Below are 14811 nucleotides of genomic sequence, written 5' to 3'. Positions count from 1 at the left end.
AAGGGGAAGGGGAAGGGGAAGGAAGGGGAAGGGGAAGGGGAAGGGGAAGAAATTTTGAAATGAGTTTGTCCCAGTTAGAACTGGAACTATCCAGTCCTGAGCATCATGACTGAGGAAGGAACAAGGCTGACCCAGCTCACTAGTTCATACTGACACTTAATCTCCTGTCCTGTCATGGGGCAGGTGCCATTCATGTATCCTGTGGTTCTGGGAGGAAAGAGCAGGGCTACCTGAAAGGGCTTCAGTGACCCATAGGTTGGGGAAGGGAGTCCTGTGATGTCACTGGGACACAGGATGACGCATCAGGATCTACCAGTCCTCATTGACCGCCCCTGTGGAGTGGGGCCTGCCAAGCCCTCTGCCAACAGGGTAACTTTCATGCTTGTGGGACTGAGTGGTTAGCCCTGGAGAGATATGAGGTGGTCAGACTGACTATGAGGGGACTCCTTAGCTGTATTTAGCCTAAACCAGACCACCAGCACCAGATAAGACTGTTCTGCCTTCTCTCTAGCGCCAAGCCTACAAAATCGCCGCTACCCCTCCATGGCCAGGATCCACTCCATGACCATTGAGGCCCCCATCACAAAGGTGAGTGACAGCTGTGACCTCCACTGTGTGGCCAGTGTCAGACTGACCTAGAGCTGTAGTCTACGGACAGCAGAGATAAGGACGAGTGGGGAATACAGAATATACGCAAACACATAATAACCAAACACATGGTTGTACAGTGCAATCAGCGTGGTGGAGGCAGCCATGCAAAAGCCCTGGGAGAGAATAAGAGAAGAGCTAGAAGCAGGCTGGGTGAGAGGGTGGTCAGGAACACTTTCACGATAGAGGAAGGCGTGTTTGAAGCCAGACTTAAGCTGAGAATCACATTGGTCAGAGGGAGACTTCCGGGACAGGAGCAGCAAAGACCAGTCTAGAGAGGTTCCACCAAACTGAGACAGAAGCCAGGGAAGCTGGGGCGTGGCCCACAGGGGTGGGATGGTTATGGTGGAGATACGCTGGCTCAGTTCATTCTGGCCACTTGGACCAGAAATAAGGTGATTTGTGTCCTATGTGTAGCAAAAACCTTTGTAGGAGGTTAGACAGACATGGCCTGGTCAAGTCCAGATGTCCCTGCAAAGAGTTCAGCTACCATGCTATGGGTAGGAGGTGGCATGAGTGTAAGAGAGGAGGCCATTTGGGGGTTTTTCTGGAGTTCCAGGCAGATGGTAGTAGCAGTCTATGGAGGGAGCTATGGTGGAGGTGAAGAGAAAGAAATGATTGGGAAATGTCTGGTGGAAGAGTCATTTAGACTTTGCTGAGGGCAGCGGTGGCAAGCAGAACAGGTTTTGAGTAGAAGGGCCCTGGTCTTCAGCCCCGGGGAGAACAGCTCATCTTTGGTGTTGTTACTATTTGCTTGCTTTGTGAGAAGGGGACAAAAGCCAGAGGTCAATAGACACATAGGATATTGTAGTAGGCGAGTCAGGAAGGCGTTGAAAAGTCTCCAAGTCAGGGGCCTGGAAGGGAACCTTGGAAATCTCATAATGGATTGTGTGTGGAAATGAGAGTCATTTCTGGAACGACCATGCAATGAGAGGGTCCCAAATCTGTCTCCAAGGAACTCCAACCTGTGAAAGAGAGATAGGGCAAGGGATCCTGGGAATCAGAGTCCTCAGACAGGATGATGTGGGACCACGTGGGCATGGTTCCAAGAAAATGGGTCTCTTCTCTGAGTGGTGTGTGGTCACTGGATTCTTCTGAATATGTCTGACTTCTGAGAGGTAAGTAGTATCTTAATGTCCTCGAGTTCATTCTTTCTCTTCATTGCTTCCTTAGGTTATAAATATAATCAATGCAGCTCAGGAGAACAGCCCAGTGACAGTAGCAGAGGCCTTGGACAGAGTCCTAGAAATTTTACGGACCACAGAACTGTATTCCCCGCAGCTGGGAACCAAAGATGAGGATCCCCACACCAGTGATCTTGTTGGGGGCCTGATGACTGTAAGTGCTAAGAAAACCCAGGGATGCAGGGTGTTGGCTAAACACCCACGAGAATCCATCCTCTCAGTGTGCAGTGGCCTTGGCCAGCGGGAGCATGTGAGGGATAAATGGGCATCAGCTCTAGTGGGTGGCTGGAGGCAGCTGTGCTGATTTCCTTATGGTCATATCTAAGATGCTTATCTTTCCACTGCCTGACTAACCATGGAAAGATCCTTGAGAAGTCCTATTATAGCAGGAAACTGCCGGGCGACAGAGGGCCAAACACCCAGAGAGGGGCTGTATTGGCTCCTGCTTCTGGTTCTTCTCTTTGTGAATTAGAGGGTGGGGTTGAAGGTTGTAGCTACATTTCCTTGGGCATCACTAGACCCATTCAGTTAGCCCTCCTAATCTGTGGGTTCTGTTTCTTATTAACTCAACCAGCAGAGAGAGAGAGAGAGAGAGAGAGAGAGAGAGAGAGAGAGAGAACAAATGAGAGAGGGGGCAAAGAGGGTACACTTGCACTAGGCATGACACACACACATGATCTTAGCACTCTAAGCTGAGGCAGAACTTCAAACTGCAGATTTGAAGCCAGCCTGAGCTGCACAGTAAATCTGTGGAAGGAAGGAAAGGAGGGAGGGAGGGAGGGAGGGAGGGGGGAGGGAGGGAGGAGATAAGGAGGAAGAGATGGAGAGCGAGGGAGATCGGGAGAGAGAGAGAGAAGGAGGAAGAAAAAAGGGAGGAGATGGAAGGAGGAAAGGGGTACATTTGTTTGGAACATGTACATGCATTTGCACTGTTGGATACTATAAACAGTCCCAAAATGACACACAGAAGGGTGTACACATATTATATGCAGTTATGGTGCCATCTTGCAGAAGACATTTAAGCTCCCTTGGGTTTACTAGGACAGGATGGTTCTGTAGCTAGACCCCCATGAGGACTCCAAGGAATGACGGTCATGAAAGGGTGTGGCTCTAGATGATAGCTGTTCCCAAACTCCTGCTGACAGAGAAGTTCACAGGCAGGTTCTATGTCTAATCATACAAAGCAGAACAGAGCCATTTGGGCTCAAAGCGAGGACTGAGCCTGGCAGCGATCGGAGGCTGCGCCTGGCAGCGATGGGAGGCATACTAGGATATGGACCTGAGGCCAGTGTCTAAGGTCCACACTTCTGTGCTGTGCTCCTTCAGCTTTGAATGACATCATCAGCGAGTGAAGCAGCCCAAGTCCGGCGTCTGTCATGCGTCTCCTCAGAGGCCGCCCTGGGAGGACTCAGTAGTAAAACATGGCCCGGTGCTCTCCTGGTCTCTGCAGATGTCTTTTTCTAGCCAGCCTCCAAAGGCAGCACTGACTGGCTGTGCAGTCCATTCTCACCGGCGCCTTGGGCAGCCTCCTGCTGTTCCTGGCCCACAAACTGGCACTAGCTAGCCCATTCCAATACAGAATTTGCCTCCGTTTCTGGAGGGATAATAAGGGGCAGTCCCTTCAAGGTCATAACCAGGGGACTCCGAGTCCCAGAACAAGCCATCACCTCCAGCTTCCCCACCCCGCCCCATCCCCAATATATCATCTTGTGCTTCCTGGTCCAGAGAGGCTAGGAGGCACCAGTGTGGGGCTCTGCCTCATTTGGAGATGGCTTGGGAATTGAATTAAAACAAGAAATGTCCATCTGCTGCAGAGGCATGACAGCTGTGGCTGAGGTCACTTACCCACTCATCTGTTTCTGAAGATTAAGATCTTTGTACAAAGATCCAAGGTGTCCTTCATTAATTAATACTACTTTAAATTTCAGCACTTCTTTTCTGGGGATAAGCGATTCTAAGTGACTTTTACACAAAGATTTAAGTAACGAGGGACACGGGCACAGACGCAGAGTCAAGGAAACAGATCCGAGAGCATCCAGTTCGAGCTCACGAGCTAGCAAATGACAGGGCGCTGAAATTTCTGTCCACTTTTGCTTTCATGGTCATGGTCCGGTCATAACCAGGACAAAAGCAGTTTAAAGGGAAGTGTTTCTGTCTGCAGTTTCACAAGAATCAGTCTGTGGTGTGCAGGGGGAGCAGTGACAGGCAGGGAACAGGGCAAGATAGAGTCCTTAAGGATACATCCAGTGACATTCCTTTCCCCACCTGCAGCCAGCCCCTCTATACAATTCTGCTACCTCGAAGTAGTCTCTATAGTGTACATTCAAAATTTGCATCTGTCAATGCACTGAGCCACCAGTTAGGTCAGAGGCCCCTGATCTACTTAGCTCTGGGAAGGCCTCAAAGACACTTGCAGTGTTTTCCTGATAGGTCCCATCGCTCTCCATCCACGCATGTTGATGGTCAAAAACACCCACCACACTTTTTTGTTTGTTTGTTTGTTTGTTTTGAGACAGGGTTTCTCTGTNGGGTTTCTCTGTGTAGCCCTGGCTGTCCTGGAACTCACTCTGTAGACCAGGCTGGCCTCGAACTCAGAAATCTGCCTGCCTCTGCCTCCCAAGTCCTGGGATTGATTAAAGGTGTGCACCACCACCGTCCGGCTTTCAAAACCTCAGCTCCAGAAAGGCTCCTCTCAAAGCTTAGCAGCAAAGCTCATACTTCACAGCAGCAGAAAACACAGTTAGGAAAGTTTTGCTCCCCAAATATGGCTCTAAGACATTTCACGGGGCACATCTGAGAACATAAAATGACTTGGTACTGAGAGCCTTTGGACAACATCAAAATCACACAGACGGTCCCTGGGACTGCATCTGTGTGGCTTCACGATGGCAGGAGAGAGAGTGGCTGTGAGTACTGAGCCAACTCACTGCTCAGGTGAGGCCTGCAGCGCTGGTGACCCCTCCCACCATCACCCCCACCACCACCAGGACTAGCACTACGGAAGGAAGAGCATCTGCCATCTCTTAGCCACTGCTGCTACAATTTCACTTGGAACTTTGTCCTGGCCTGGAGTTGCAGCCAGCTCGGGTTAGCCAGGAATCAGCCTCTGGCTGAGGAGAGAGGATAAGAGAATGACAGTCAGTACGAGTCATGAGGCTAACAGTGTGTCTTTCTTCCAGGATGGCTTGAGGAGACTGTCAGGGAACGAGTATGTGTTTACAAAGAGTAAGTGTTCCTGTGTCACTTGTTACCGGTAACCCCTCTTCAGCCTGTGCCACCCCCAGGTGGTGTAAATATTCCACAAAGGGTCTTGGTGGTACCTCTAGCTGGTATCGGGACCTTATTCCTCTCAAGTTTAAAGCTAGACCCCTGACTAAAGTCATTTCTCAGAGCCCTGCTAGATAAGGGTTCCCATTCTCCATATGTTTAAGCAGGCCCTAGAGTTATTTTTCTGTTTATGGTCTTGAGATTTCAAGATACAGGAAGAGTCCCAGTGTTAAAAATCTCCCTACCTATGGGAGTTGAAGATTTTGTTTCTCGTGGCAACCCTAAAGATACCGAGATACTGAAGACACTGGACTACCCTCACCTAACTTGCCTCCTCTACCCCCAGATGTGCACCACAGTCACAGTCACCTCGCGATGCCCATCACCATCAACGATGTCCCCCCAAGTATCGCCCAGCTCCTTGATAATGAGGAAAGCTGGGACTTCAACATCTTCGAATTGGAAGCCGTTACACATAAAAGGTATGTGACATCTCTGACTGAGAGCCAGGCTACGCTCAAGGCCTTCATATCTAGGAACTCAGATGGAATTCCGTGTCCTGAATGTACTCTTGTATGGAGAGGATGTCTGTGGGTAAGGTCCAGGGTCAGCACACACTTCCTCACGTCTCCTTCCTTTGTACCCATGAGCCAGGAATTCTGTCTTCCCATCCTTTCTACCTTACAAAAATGGATTGGCAGTCAGGTTTGGGGGTGCATTTCAGCAACTTGGGAGCCTGAGGTTTGAGCTCAGGGAGTCTAGTCTAGCCTGGGCAACAAAAATTCATTTTCTCTGTCTCCCTCTTCTCCTTCCCTCCCTCCTTGCCTTCCCCATGCAGACATGGGATTTGATAGCACTGTAGATTTTCTCTGTCTGCAGGGCAAGGAGAAGCCCTGGGATGTTGGTCTGTGGCGTATAAATGATTCATCTATAAAGTAATATCACTCTAAGTGAGGTGACTTTGCTGGGACGACCCATACCATTCATTTTGCCCTTGGGCTCTTCTTACAGACACAAAGGATGTGCAGAACGCCTGTGGAAGCAGAGGTGGATGGAGGCCAACTGAGGCTTTCTGACTTAACAGATAACCCTAAAAACAACCTGACCCGCCCCAGGCACCTGGTTGCAAAGCAGGGCTGGTTAAGCAGTACCAGCGTCTCTGGGCTGCAAGCATGTTGCATGATTGCACACAGAAAAGTCCCTCTGTCCTCTATGCCATTAGAGAAAGCACTTACTGGGCCACTGATGGAACCGGTGTTTGCTTCCTGTTTTCAGGCCACTTGTGTACCTGGGCTTAAAGGTCTTCTCTCGGTTCGGAGTCTGTGAATTTTTAAACTGTACTGAAACCACTCTTCGGGCCTGGCTGCAAGTGATTGAGGCCAACTACCACTCCTCCAACGCCTACCACAACTCCACCCACGCTGCCGACGTACTGCACGCCACAGCTTTCTTCCTCGGGAAGGAAAGAGTGAAGGTAGATTTCAGATAGAGTGGAGTTCCAAGAACTCCCTCCCCCTCCCCCTCCCCCTCCCCCTCCCCCTCCCCCTCTCTATTTTAGTGTATGTGAGTACACCATCACTGTCTTCAGACACACCAGAAGAGGGCATCAGATCCCATTACAGATGGTTGTGAGCCACCATGTGGTTGCTGGGAATTGAACTCAGGACCTCTGGAAGAGCAGTCAGTGCTCTTAACTGCTGAGCCATCTCTCCAGGCCCCAAGAACTCAATCTTAGTAAATACATTAGACAAATAGCAATTTGACAAGACTTGTTGTTGTTGTGTTGTTGTTGTTGTGTTTTTGTTGTGTTGTTGTTGTTGTTGTTGTTATAAAGCTGATTGTTAGAGACTCAGAACTTTCTACTAGTTCTCTGTTCTGTGGCTGATCCATGAACCCATACTTAACTGTTTACCAGCTCTGGGAAGTGGGCTCATAGGACAGAGCTTAGTTTAAAGAACACTGTAGGTGGGACTTAAGGTTAAGCTTTAGTGTCAGAATTTGGCCATTATATACTCCTAATGGGAACCGCCCAGTTTTCTCTTGCCTGAGGGTCATATGTGCACTGTGTGTTGGTGTGAATGTGTGTGTCAGTGACTTTTGCCTAATTGTGACTCTCTGCACTTAGTCTTATGCAGGTTTCAGTGCTGTTGTGACAAGTGCTGATTTTGGGGTGGCCCTACACACCTCCGAGGGTAACCTGGGAGGTTCCCTTCCCCTTCTTCTCACTTAACATCACTTATACAGCGAAGCACCTTTGCTATAATTTAAACTAAAGCTTAAAATTTAGGACTAGGGGGTGTCACTCAGGAATACAGCATGTACCTATTACACATAAGGCCTGGATTTGATTCCCAGCATGGCTGCCCCCCCCACAAAGATGCTCCTAGAAAACATTCTGTCGAGACTGCACACACATAAATCTGTGGGTTCGTCCACTAGGTTATCCTCTTGGAACCGGGGTAAGGGATTAAGACTATGGTGCTTAAGAGTGGGGGAGGGTAGATAAAAGGAACAGAAATGGGTGGAGGGTTCTTAGATTTGCCAAAAAAAAAAAAAAAAAAAAATCATTCTGGCAGTTTGACAAGACATCAAAGGATGTAATTCAAGGATAACGCTTTTGAAGATTTTTTTTAAAAAAGAAAGAAAACCTAATCACTGCACCAGCCTATGCTATACTGAGCATCTCTCTGAGCCACCTCTGAATCTCTGCTGTGGTTCTAACAGGTGAGATGAGAGCAGAGGTCTCACAGCTGGCTGAGCAGAGCACCTGAGGCATTAGCACCCTAACAGACTGATCCTGCGCCTCCCCATTTGCAGCTGAAGTGACATCATTAACAGACCTCTAGGAAAACCCAGACGAGGCGACAATCCCGAGGTCCTGTCACTATCATCTCCCTGCCCCTCCCCCATCTAAATTTAGATTTTTCCTCGGAGTCCCACTAGTGCACTGAGTCTGAAATTCTCAATCAGCTTTAGAAACAAAGTTCTGACAAATTGCAACCCACTTACAATTCAAAATATGTCTTCTGACTCCAGCAGCTCCGGCCAGGAATTTAGAATGGAACCTGGGAGAGTTGGGTTGTCTGGGGTCAAGTTCACCAGTCAGTCCACCACGACGATGACACGGTGGGAATCACTGCTGAGACTAGACCTCCTGCCCTGATGAGGACAGTCAGGAAACCCCATGTCCTTTGACTCCTCAGGCCCTCTGATTTCTTAGGGATGATAAACTCAAATATAATCTGTGGGTTCTGGGAACTGATGCCGCCTGCATGCTAGGTGCATATCCCACCACTCGCTTTCACTCCCGATGCCAAGGCTACGATTAAATCCTTTTAAATGTTTTCTCTAAAATATTCCATCCAATATACTTTGCTCATATCCTTCCTCTCCCCCAACTCCTCCTATAATCTCCTCCACTTCCCCAGTCATCCAGCTTCCTGTTCTTTCTCTCTCACAGACAAAACAACAACAGAACATGGAGTCCAATTTGTGTTGGCCAACTACTAACCATGGCCTGCTCGAGAGTACACTGGAGGAACTAAGTTTTCCTTTCCCGGCAGCTAGCAGTCGTGAATACCTTCCTAGGGAAGGGAGAGGCTTTGTGTCCACCCCACCCCATGCCCCGGGCTGACATTTTGTCTGGCTTGAGCTTCTGTGGGTGTTGTACAAGTTGTCTCAGGCTCTGAGTTCCTATGTCCATCTTCCTGTTATGTCTGGAAGGCATTCTTTCCTTAAGGTTATCTACCACCTTGGACTCTTCAGATCTCTCTGCCTCCTTTTCAGTCGAGGCCTCAGAGTCTTAAGTGTGTGTGTGTGTGTGTGTGAGAGAGAGAGAAAGAGAGGGAGAGGGAGAGGGAGAGGGAGAGGGAGAGGGGGAGGGGGAGGGGGAGAGGGAGAGGGAGAGGGAGAGGGAGAGGAGATTTAGGGCTGAGTGCTACAAAGGCTCCTACTCTCTGTACACGGTACAGTTGAGAATCTATGTTAATTACCATCTACTGCAGGAACAACTTCTCTGATAGAGGCGGGATGGTGCACTGATCTATGGATATTGCAATATGTCCTCAGGAGTTATTTTATTTCTATGTTCCTTTAGCAGAACATTAGTAGTAGATTTCCCCTCAGAGCATATGACCTATCTAGTCCAGGGTTCTCAGCCTCATTAACAGTGTCATATACACATCCCATCTTATGGACAGAGCAATAAAAAAAGTGGTTGGTTATTCCCACGGCATGCACCACTATTGTCCAGCGGGTGTATCCTTCCAGGAAGGGTCACTATTGTAGTTCCCAGTTGGGTGACATTAACAATTACTTTTCTCCTAACCCCTAAATGAAACATACGCCTATAAGGCATGAAAGCCAGCTCCCACATGTAAGAGGAAATACGGAGCGCTTGTCTTTCTGGGTGTGATGCTTCTAGTTTCATCTACTTGCCTGCAAATTCCACTTTTCTTAACATCTGAATAATATTCTATTATGTAAACGTGCCACACTTTTATTATCCATCTGTCATCAGGTAGGCACTTAGGCTATTTACAATTTCTGGGTATTCTGAATAGAGCAACGATGACCATGGATGAGCAAATCTCTCTGTGGTTAAAAAGTAGACTCTTGGGGTATATGCCCAGGAGTCATACAGTTGGATCTTTTTTCGGTACAATGTCTATTTTTAGCCTTTTGAGGAACCTCCATACTGATTTCCACAGTGACTGTGCAAGTTTAGACTTCCACCAGCAATAAATAACTGTTCCCCTTCCCCCCATCCCTCACTCGCATGAGCTACTGTTTGTTTTGAGCCTGGCCATTCTGACTGGGGTAAGATAAAATATCAAAGCAGTTTTACTTTGTGTTTCCCTAATGGATAAGGATGTTGAATATTTTTTAAGAGTGTTTCTGAGTTATTTGTAATTCATATCTTAAGAATTCTGCTTGGGTCTCTCCTGGTTAGGTTTTGTCAACTTGACACAACCCTAGATATATCCGGGAAGAGGGAATCTTAATTGAGAGCATGACCCGTTAGATTGCCTGTATGAGGTCTGTAGTGCATTTTCTTGATTAGATGGAGGTAGACCCATCCCATGCTGGGTATCCTCCTCTGGCTAGGTGGCCATAGGTTATATAAGAAAACAAGCTGTGCAAGTCATGAAGAGAAAGGCAGTAAACAGTGTTCCTCCATGCCTTTGCTCCCGTTCCTGCCTGAGTGTGACCTGAGAGTTATCAGGTAAATGTTTTCTTCTCCCAAGTTTCCTTTGGTCAGTGTCTTATCACAGTAATAAAAATCCTGTAGCACAGAAGTTCCATGCTACATTTAAAAACTTGGGATGTTTTCTCAGGGTCAAGTTTGTTTAGTTCTTTGTGTATTATAGATGCGTCCAGATGTATAATTAATAGTTTTTTCCATTACACTGCCCCTTCAAATGGGGGTGACACAGAAGCTTCATGAGGTCCTAGTTATTAATTTTTGGTCTTAATTCCTATTCTATCAGAGTCCTATTCAGAAAGTCCTTTCCTGCACTAATGAGTCCAACCTATTTCCTACTTTCTCTCCTATCAGACTTGAGGGGTCAGGGCTTCTTTTGGGGTCCTTGGTCCATTTGCAGTGGGGTGAGGTGCGGGTCTCTTTGCATTCTTCTGCATGCAGTCATGCAGCTCGACCAGCACCATATGTTGAAGATAGTATCTCTGCTCAAGTGTGTGTGTCAGGTGTTCATAGGTATGTGAGCTTATGTCTGAGACTTCAATTTAATTCCACTGATCAACATGTCTGAGTTTATGTCAATACCATGTTACCATGTTACTATAGCTCTGCAATACAGCTTCAAACCAGGAATGGTGAGATTGCATTCATTCATTATTGTTCAGGATTGTGTTGCCATCTTGGGATTTTTGTGTTTCCACTTGAAGTTTAAGATTATATCTTCAATTCTATAAAGAATTGGGTTGGGATTTTAATGAGGATTGCACTGACTCTATCAATTGCTTTTAGTAGGGTAGCCATTTCCGCAATATTAATTCTACCAATCCATGAGCATGGAAGACCTTTCCATCTTCTGGTATCTTCAGTTTCTTTCCTCGATGTCTTAACACTTTTCTTACACAAGTCTTTCATGCGCTTAGTAAGAGTTATTTCACATATTTTTGAAAGGTTTTGTTTCCCACATTTCTTATCTCAGTGTGTTTGGCATTTGTATACAGGAAGGCTTCTGATTTGTGTGTTAATTTTATACCCAGCTACTTTGGCCAATGTTTTTATCAGCTGTAGAAGCTGCCTGGCAGTTTCTAGGGGCTTCTGTGCATTACAACCATGTCACCTGCAAAGCAAGGATCCTCTAGTGTCTTCCTTTTCTGTTGGTATCCCCTTGGTCTCCTTCAGTTGTCTAATAGTTCTAGCTAGGACTTCAAGATCTATATTGAGTAGGTGTAGAGTGGACATTCAGTTCTTGCTTCTGATTTTTGTGAAAATGCTTTGAATTTCTATCCATTTATAATGATGTTGGCTGTGGGCCGGTTGTAAATTGCCATTTATTGAGATACGTCCCTCATTTTCTGTGGTGGTTAGTGGAGGGAGGGAGGGAGGGAGGGAGGGAGGGAGAGAGAGAGAGAGAGAGAGAGAGAGAGAGAGAGAGAGAGAGACCCTGTAAACATGCAGCTAGTAGACATCTCTGGACATGAAGACACCTGCATTGTTCTTTTCTTTACCAGGAGAAATTTATCTTCAAGACCTAGCATGGCTCCAGCCTAACTCAGTCCTTCCAGCCTGTCCTTACTCAGTCAGTTTGGTCTAGATCATAAACACAGTGCCGGCTGACCAGGCCTCTCTGCTTGCAGTAGGTTTCAGGGGACTCTCAGGAAACTTTGTAGGTTGACTGGGCCAAGCCAAGATTCCTACCAGCCCTGTGACATGATTCAAGGTGGAAGTGACTCCCTTCCTGGATAGAGACAACATTCAAAAAAGTTCCGCTATAACCCCAAGTCAGCAGTGACAGGGATTGCCCCAGGGCCTGGGAGGGCATCAGCAGGACAGGCCTGAGCTTCAGGCTGTCTTCCTTACCCAGTTTTCCCTCCCACAGAACTATGAGAGCAAGCTGGAAGCCCCCTAAACCTTATCCAGTCTTCCAGTCTTCCCTGAAGCCTACCTCTCTCTTCCTTCACTGTTCACCCCTTGGCTCACTTAGCTCCCTCGGTAACTTCATCTGGACTCCCTGCCCGGACTCTCCTTTACTGCATGTTGCCTGTTCTCCAGTTGCTTATCCACAGTGCTTCAGCAATAAAAATCACTTTCTTAGGAAAGCTGTCATTGACCATTCTGTAGACCTTTTTTGGCCAGTTTGGTAGTTGTCTTAGGGTTTTACTGATGTGAACAGACACCATGACCAAGGCAAGTCTTATAAAAGACAACATTGAATTGGGGCTGGCTTACAGGTTCAGGGGATCAGTCCATTATCATCAAGGCAGGAACATGGCAGCACCCAGGCAGACATGTTGCAGGAGGAGCTGAGAGTTCTACCTCTTCATCTGAAGGCTACTAGTAGAAGACTGACTTGCTAGGAAAAAGCCCACACCCACAGTAACACGCCCACTCCAACAAGGACACACCTTCTCCAACAGGGACACACTTCCTAATAGTGCCATTCCCTAGGCCAAGCATATAGCAACCATCACAGTAGTCGTTAACCATGCACAGCTACTAAATAAAGCTGAGGAGGCCCTCCACCGCACTGGCCATAGGCAATCGTTCAGGAGCTGTATGTGCTGGGCTTTGTCTGCATTCCACAGAGGCAGCACACTCCCATCACCACATGATGGCCAGCGGTCAGTGCTGCCCGGCTCTGCCCAGCCCCACGGTTACACTCTCAGGAAGTTGGGACTCTTTTTTATCTCATCTCACCCGTTAGTGTCACTGCATCATCTCTGGTGCTGTGCACAGTACCTGACGCCTATAGGCATCTGGCATGGAATGAATTCATAATACAGTATCTTACACCCCATCTGCCAGCTTTCTACTAACTTACGGGCTAAGAAGAATACTTGCTGTCATTTGAGCTCAGAATTAGCATAGTGAAGCTCGGGTGAGCTTCTCCAAGCCTCTGCCACCAGCTAACCCAGCCCCAGCACTTCTCGATAAGCTTTTCCATCTTGACCCTGCCTCACTGCCAAGCTCCAGTTCTGCCCCATCCATCCTGTGAGCTAGCTGTGCTGTTTACAACTGACCCTCTGAGATGCCTGCAGAAGCTGATGTGTCAGGAATTATCTGTGACGCCGGCTACTTTCCGTGCGTCATGGCAGAGAGTCATAGCAGCGCTTCAAAAGACCTGCTTGGCTTCTTTTTCAAAGAGCCAGCGAATGAACTCTAGACAGTTCGGGTGTTGTAGCTTCTGTGTTCTCAAGAGAATACACAGCATAGGACAGTGCCACTGTGTGCCCAGGGCTCCCTTTCCGCTAAGGCTAGGAGGAACGGAAATTCCAAAGGTTCCAGCCCCAAGCCCTTCTCTCTCCGAGAGCCAGAGACGGGTGCTGGACTCCTGAAGCCTGTGGATAATGCTCAGTATCCCTCCCTCCCCCCAGGGAAGCTTGGACCAGCTGGATGAGGTGGCGGCTCTGATTGCGGCCACAGTCCACGACGTGGATCACCCTGGAAGAACCAACTCTTTCCTGTGCAACGCCGGCAGCGAGCTCGCTGTGCTCTACAACGACACAGCGGTCTTGGAAAGTCACCACACAGCCCTGGCCTTCCAGCTCACCGTCAAGGACACCAAGTGCAACATTTTCAAGAATATTGACAGGTTTGGCATGGTTGGGCTCCCGGGCTGTGGTCTGTGAAGCTAAAAACGAAGCTGGGTTTTCTCTAGTTTCTCTGGGTAGGTGGGAATGAAACAGTGGTTCTTCACTGGATCCGTTTATAAATCAGCTTTGCCCGTCTGAACTTAGTTTTATATTTCAGACTGCCTTTCCTGCTCTAAAAATCTCATTTAGCCTTCAGTAAGTCCATAAAAATAAATGTTTGTTATGCACTGAAAAGCACTGCCTAAATGTTGATGGGCTCACTAACAAGTCTATCAGATATTTTTATCTCCCTCTCCCACCCCCGTGGCTCTAAGACAATGTATAATCCTGCATTTCCAGCCGAGTTTGGGCCACTAAGCATCCACCCCCATGAGGAGGTCCCAGTGAGGATGCTGGGAATGGGACAGGTTTCCTTCTCACACAGAGAGAGATGCCCTCACATCTGCAGACAGCACCTTGATGTGATGTGGTGGAACCATTCTTACCTGCTAGCAACTGCGTCGTCAGGCTACGGCTAGTTCCTGTACCATACCAGCAAGCTGCTGAGCAGAGTGCTGGGCGAAGGCCTGGGTAGTCACTTGGGCCTCATGACACTGTCTCCATGAACTTCCCAGTTTACGCTCTTAGAAAAAATCTCTATAGTTACAGAGAGTGGTTGTTCTAGTTTGGACTCTAGAAAAATCAGTACAGTTGTGGAGAGTGGGTGTTCTAATTCAGACCTGAGTTCTAGTGCATCAAGGACCTGGAGAGAAACAATTCTTTCCACGAGCCAGTTTGCTTAGCTCCTCATTCAGTCTCTTAAAGTTAGTAGATAATAGGGATTTTCTGATAACCTTGAGCTGTTGTTCCAACCACTGCAAACATTGAGCAATTACAGGTTAGAGGATTGTAAAAGGAAAATCTCCCTCAGTTCCATTGGAAGAGA

General features: G+C 47.8%; 1 protein-coding gene across 6 annotated transcripts in view; it reads left to right on the top strand.

The window, feature by feature from the left end:
• Positions 1-14811, top strand: part of Pde8b (phosphodiesterase 8B) — a 232254-nt gene that overhangs the window by 209918 nt on the left and 7525 nt on the right. For all 6 annotated transcript variants that reach the window (XM_021208709.1, XM_029543891.1, XM_021208708.2 and 3 more), the window contains 6 exons: positions 512-588; positions 1822-1986; positions 5012-5057; positions 5446-5581; positions 6375-6573; positions 13668-13885. In XM_021208709.1, coding sequence (XP_021064368.1) covers positions 512-588; positions 1822-1986; positions 5012-5057; positions 5446-5581; positions 6375-6573; positions 13668-13885 — 841 coding nt within the window. The remainder of the gene's footprint in view (positions 1-511; positions 589-1821; positions 1987-5011; positions 5058-5445; positions 5582-6374; positions 6574-13667; positions 13886-14811) is intronic.

Source organism: Mus pahari, chromosome 11 (genome assembly GCF_900095145.1).
Source record: "Mus pahari chromosome 11, PAHARI_EIJ_v1.1, whole genome shotgun sequence".
Taxonomy (NCBI): domain Eukaryota; kingdom Metazoa; phylum Chordata; class Mammalia; order Rodentia; family Muridae; genus Mus; species Mus pahari.
The sequence above is the reverse complement of the archived record's forward strand: the minus strand, read 5'-3'. Positions and strand labels throughout refer to the sequence as shown.